The following is a 6,097-nucleotide window of genomic DNA, read 5'->3' as shown; positions in this document are numbered from 1 at the left end:
CCTAGAAAAAGGGAATGTGCTCTAAAGCACAATTTGGGCCCACAGGTCGCTGCAATTTTGTGGTTTGGTCCTTGGGCCGAGGTGCAGGAGACACGGAGCAGATTGCGTTCTCTCAGTGTGAGGCTGAGAGCGAAGTTCCCCCTCCTGTTTCGACAGCTCGCCTCCATACGCGCCGCGCCGCCGCCCCGTCCGTCGTCGCCATCCCCGTTGCGCTTTGAGGCAACAATATTTGCAACAAAGTTTAGTGCAAAATCTTTGTAACATGATGTTCAATTGTAGCATAATCTTTGTGAGGCCACCACTTTCTTTTTCTTTTATTACTGATGAAAGCATGGGGCCTGCATTTTGGCTCAAGTAACTAATTAAGTGCCTAGAAAAACAATTTTTTTGGTGCTTAGAAAATCATGTGCTCTATCTATATCTAGGGCACATTTTGGGCCGAGAGGCCGCCGCAATTGTGTTTTATCCTTGGGCCGAGGTGGGGAGACACGGAGCAGAGTGCCTTCTTTTTTTTCAGTGAGAGCAGAGTCCGCCTTCCGGTGGTTTCGGCAGCTCGCCTCCGCCATCTCCGCCGCCGTCGCCGTCGCCGTCGTCCCGTGCGTCGCCGCCATCCACATCGCGCTTTGAGGTGTGAGGTTTGTCGCCCTCCTCCCCTCTCCTTCTCCTCACCTTCGGTTCGAGGAAGCGCATCTCATCAAAACCCTAAGCGCCTCTGCCATTCGCAGCACCCCCTTGGGATGGAGAAGAGGAAGAAGGAGGAGGAGGAGGAGAATCCGCCGGCAGCGGGGAGCCTCTGGGACGACCTCCTGCCTGAGATCCACCGGGAGATCCTGTCGCGGGTGCCGTACCGGTCGCTCTGCCGCTTCAAATGCGTGTCCACGGCGTGGCTGGCGCTCTGCGCCGACCCGGCCGTCCGCAGGAGGTCGCCGCAGACGCTCACCGGCTTCTTCTGCTACTCCCAAGTGGACGTCGGCGGCGGCCGGCGCCATTACGGCGTCAGCTTCCTCAACCTGTCCGGGTGGGGCCGGCCGATGGTCGACGACCCCTCCCTCAGCTTCGTGCGGGGCTACCGCCACGTCACGCCCATTCACTGCTGCAGCGGCATTCTCATCTGCTACTGCTGGAAGTTTGACATGAGCGACGAGGCGGATTTTGTCGTGTGCAACCCTGCCACCAAGGAGATCTGGGCCGCGCTGCCGGTGCCCCAGAATGAGATGATGACGCGCCTCAACACCGCCCGCCTGTGCTTTGACCCGGCTATTCCCTGCCGCTTCAAGGTGTTTGTGTTCGTGCAAAGTTTCGCTGGGGTTCAGAGGGTGGAGGTCTACTCTTCAGACACCGGGCAGTGGACCTCCGTTGGGAGCGCGTGGAGCTCCGAGAACCTCATGATTGCCGAGGAATCGGGATGCGTGTACTTCAATGGATCTCTGCATCTGGCTGTTTGCCATCCTGTGGTCAAGGTGGTGGACTGGGAGGTAGTGATACGCTCCATGGTCACTTTTGACACAGAGGGGGAAACCTGGAGGAGGATCCGTATGCCGGACACCAGCAATAACGGTTTCTTTGGGCTGTCGCAGGGACGCCTATACACCGGGCATGTAGAAAATGAAGGTAGATGCCGGCTCTTGGTGTGGGTTCTCGAGGATCATGCTAGCGGACTGTGGACCCTGAAGTGTACTGCCAGCATTCTTGAACTGCTAGGAAGCCCTTGCCGTGCACCCAACGAATTCTACCAGGCGGTTGCGATCCATCCAGACTGCAATCTGATATTCCTTGAAGATGCGGGGCAGGAAGCATTGCTTATGTCCTACAATATGGATACCGGTAAACTGGATATTGTCTGCTCTCTTGGAGACCGCTGGGCGCAAAGATTTCACCCCTACATTCCCTGTTTTGTGGAGAAGCCGCCCGTTCCTCAGTGAATTTTGGAGCAGCTTCACATTTGCCAAGTTGGCGTGGCTCCGGTGACTTCATGAGAATCAGATGTCGGGTATGGTCCAAATATCGATGGTTTTGGGTGTTGATTGGATAGGTGCTCTTTCCATCCAGTTATTTACCACAATCTTCACTAGTGGTGTCAGTGAATCAGTTGTGCTATTCTCTTCCTCTAAATGGAAAATAAAATATAATTGTGTTCTCAGACTAGCATGTATTGGTATTGGTTGACACCACTAGTGAAGATTGGAAGGGGAGCCTTGGCGCAGTGGTAAAGCTGCTGCCTTGTGACCATGAGGTCACGGGTTCAAGTCCTGGAAACAGCCTCTTGCAGAAATTTAGGGAAAGGCTGCGTACAATAGACCCAAAGTGGTCGGACCCTTCCCCAGACCCTGCGTCAGCGTTCATCATTATCACTCCTAGCACCCCATAGTGTCCTTGTTCTGAGTAAACTTTCCAAGGCCATTATAGTTCTGTGATGAAATCCTGAATAGACTGCTATACCAATGGCTTGTAAACTTTAATATAGCTACTGGAAACTTTCGTGAAGGTATGCTTGTCATTGAATAGCGATCACAGCATGAATAGGAATGCAAATGAAAATATATGCTTTGTTTTTCATGACATAAACTACAAAAATAAATTTGAACGCGAACTTTAGTGAAAAAGTAGATGTTTGGTTTCCTTTGAGAATGGAGTTCATGTCTATATGTGAGGTTCAGGTCGACCAGCAAATTCATTTTTATTTTGATTGGTTGTTCGATCTTATAAGATTGTACTACTGCCCAGCTAATTTCGCAAACTGGATGACAGATCTTCCTGGGTATTTAACTGAAACAGTAATTAGCATCCATTTATATAGTAAAAAAAGCAAAAAGGGATTGCTATATCAAACCAGAAAGATATATCATCCAGGAAGTTGACTTCGACATGACAGTTCTTGCTCAACCTAGGAAGTATTTCTAGCTTTTATTGAAATTTAGCGCCTGGGTCTCTCTCATACAGCTGACTGTTCGAAAGTTTATAGCAAAATAAAGAACGACAGGCATATTAAACCGGGTCATTCCTCCATTTATTCACACTATATGTACTAGCACTGCCATGTTGAAACCACCTGTACAATGATAAACACTGAGGAATGCTGTTTATTTTATTTAAAAAAAATTAAGGAAATCATTGACATGGGATTGGGACAAAGGGATGTTATCTTTGCATCATTTATAGCAGACCAAAACTCTAGTTCACTGAGTAACAATAAAGAAAGACTTGGCAAACCTGCTTAATTTCCTGAAGAAGTGCTTACCTGAATAGCAAATATTACTGCAACTTAGCAAATAGCCTATCATGTGACAAGTTACGCTCAAACAGATTCAGTAGAGTCGCGAATAGTCAACCTCAACAATGTCAAGTCAAGTGAATCCCGTTTGTCTATGATTCATAAGGCCAAATGGAGAAGCGCCAGAACATAACCAAGGCGTCTCAGTCTTTTTAAACAGTAGTGTACATTTCATTATAATTTTCAGTTTAGCAGTTAGCACAGCTAGCACCAGGATGCATGTCAGCACAAAAGCATGTCAAGACAGCCTCTGTTGAAGAGAAAAAACATGACAGGACAGAAGCATGTGTCCTCAAGTTTATGAAGTCAACTCCAGATGATAAATTCTCTCAACAAAAATTAGATGATAAACCACTGCACTCTTCTTAAGTTTTAAATTGCACCCTTTTTATGGGAAGAAGCATGTCCCTTTCTTAAGTTTATGAAGTCAACTTCAGATGATAAATTCCCTCAACAAAATTTAAGATGATAAACCACTCTACTCTTCTTAAGTTTTAAAATACACACCATGTTGGCCATTATGAGATCTTTCTGATCAGCAATAAGGAGAATATGCTATATGAGAACAGATTTTAAGAGAGCAAAATTGATTCCGAGTTATGGACACTTACAAGATAAACAAATCCTTCTGAAGCCTTTGTAATTCTCCCCATTCTTTCTGTTGGTGTTTTTAGTAACACCTGCAGGCATTAATGTAAGACATAACAAAAATGATGTTACCAACTTAACAAACAAAAGAGGCATCTTTAATATTCCCAACTAATCAACACCTGATGCTGAGTATTTCTTCAATATTCCAGAATCCAGACTAATCAGCATCTTAAATTACAGCAAAGCAATGAGCCAATAAGCATAACTCATCATTATGCATCAGCGCCTAAACAAGAAATATCAAGCGTGGCCTTTCTTCAAAGATAGAGAGAGTTAAAGAGAATATTCAACCCTATTTTGTTGAGACACGAGAGATGGAAAAATGGATAATGCAAAAGAGAGCCTGCCAGCTCAAGGTGTTCCTGGCAGCCCCGCTTCTCAAAATGTCTGTCTCTTCCAGAGGAACATCAGGTACCACAGGACCTGCAGCATGGTAATACATATGCAACTTGATATGCAACTTGATTGTCACAGTGAGAATAGAACTTCACAACAGCAACAAAGTGCCACATTACTAACATCACTGTACAGCGTGTAAACTATTGTCATGTAAAATATAGCTGTGGATATATGTCTATGTATGTGCTGTTATCCAGCTTTTAATTCCTCAATCATCTACCTGAAATCTTATGCACTAGTAAAAACTAACATACATGAGAAGTGGTGCCGCATTTCAGATAATTAACACGGTGGCCATATGAGTTGAATGACATTTTAATGTAGAAGAACATCACAGAACCTATGGGAATATAAGGCATTACCATGTGCACCGGCTTTCTTTAACAACAGACATGAAGTTGGCGACACCATGCTTCAGAATCGGGTTGTAATATGTGAAAGCGCTATAAGGCAGGACATATCAGGTACCACCTCTTTCACCATTGAGACACCATCCTCAAATGTTGCCCCCTAACCCCCTTAAATGATCTTTTGGGCAGCCAATGTCGATGGCGTTAATGCCGATTCAAGAAAGATGGAGCAACAGAAAAACAAGGGGATGATCTGAAGGTACTTAATACAGCTATAGTGTTTTCTTGGGCTTTAACTTGTATAGCTACTGTTGACTTGTTATGTGTCATGTACATCTAAACACAGGCTTTTGAAGCTACTTTGGAGCAGACTGTGCAAGATGGGGGACTTGGAAAAGTTGATGAGCAGCAGGAGCACGTATCTTGTCAAGCAAGATGAGTGTATGAAGAAAATCCGAAATTTGGACTCATTGCCTGCTGATGCTTTTGAAACCTATATTTCCATTTGTTACATTGCTAAACTGGCTAACTCAGCTGCACAATACCTTTTTTATAGTGTTAACCATGTTGTAGTTATTTTCTCGCCAATAATAAAGGTACAAGAGAAATAACAAGCAGCAGCTGCTTTATGGCTGCACTGAGCATTTGAAGTAATTAGTCCTTCCTGAACTTCACCGAACAGCGGAGAATACGGGCTGAACTTGATGTTGGTGACGAGGCAAGTTTTTTGATCAGTACAACTTGGTTCCCTTGTGATTGTCCTAATACTAGAATCTCACAAACTCTGCTGATTGGTATTGCTGCATACTAGAGAGTTGGTATCAGTTTTAGTCCAAAGGAAGGATGAATCAATTGAACGCACATTTAAAGGAGTTGCAAGGCACTCCCACGAAGTGTTCTCTGAATTAGTGCAAGGTGGCCGTGGATACTTGGTTATGATGAAGAAAAAGGTTTCTATTTCCTCCACCAACTTTGGTTCTGTTTCTTGCACTTCAGTTCCTAACTCACTCCATTTCTGTAGGATGGTGATGCTGGTGATGGTGACATGGATGACGACCCACCTCACGAACCAGATCCTGAAGGGAGGATAGAGTAGTCTATATTGGTGTGAAAGTCAAGGCATGTGTTCTTTGCAGAGATCTGTTATGTATTCATGCATACATTATTCTAAATCCAGCATAAAAATTCATATGATGTACTGATACTATTCATAAAAAAAAGAACTATTCCCCAGTTATCAAGCTCTTCCTGAATCACTATGGTGATGACACCCTGTTTGATTTTTCCTCAAATTTGTTAAAGGCTGTCTGTTTGGAGACTCATGCTTAGTCATGTTTCAGGTTTCCTTCACTGGCAAGGGAGAAACTCGGTCCATGAAACAGTTGTCTGGAGGGAAGGAGACAATGGTGGCGAATAGCTGGGTGGT

General features: G+C 44.9%; 1 protein-coding gene across 5 annotated transcripts; it reads left to right on the top strand.

Annotated features, from left to right (window-relative positions):
• Positions 1–462: 462 nt before the first annotated feature.
• On the top strand, positions 463–5,389 carry LOC125531710 (F-box protein At1g52495-like). 5 transcript variants are annotated; one of them, XM_048696027.1, is made up of 6 exons: positions 463–635; positions 726–1,475; positions 1,578–1,990; positions 4,600–4,785; positions 4,861–4,930; positions 5,018–5,388. In XM_048696027.1, the coding sequence occupies exons 2-3, from the start codon at positions 738–740 to the stop codon at positions 1,920–1,922; spliced, it is 1,083 nt and encodes a 360-aa protein (XP_048551984.1). In that variant the 5' UTR covers positions 463–635; positions 726–737; the 3' UTR covers positions 1,923–1,990; positions 4,600–4,785; positions 4,861–4,930; positions 5,018–5,388. The 5 variants fall into 5 exon arrangements, with proteins under 5 accessions (XP_048551984.1, XP_048551979.1, XP_048551973.1 ...); XM_048696022.1 differs by having other exon boundaries at positions 726–1,990; positions 5,018–5,112; positions 5,268–5,388; XM_048696016.1 differs by having other exon boundaries at positions 726–1,990; positions 5,018–5,389.
• Positions 5,390–6,097: the final 708 nt, after the last annotated feature.

This window comes from Triticum urartu, chromosome 1 (assembly GCF_003073215.2).
Source record: "Triticum urartu cultivar G1812 chromosome 1, Tu2.1, whole genome shotgun sequence".
NCBI classification, from domain to species: Eukaryota; Viridiplantae; Streptophyta; class Magnoliopsida; order Poales; family Poaceae; genus Triticum; species Triticum urartu.
Note: the sequence above shows the minus strand (reverse complement) of the source record. Positions and strands in the feature narration are given on the sequence as shown.

Excerpts from the sequence above, each read along its gene's own strand:
- LOC125531710 (XM_048696016.1), top strand. The coding sequence starts at position 738 with ATGGAGAAGAGGAAGAAGGAGGAGGAGGAGGAGAATCCGCCGGCAGCG.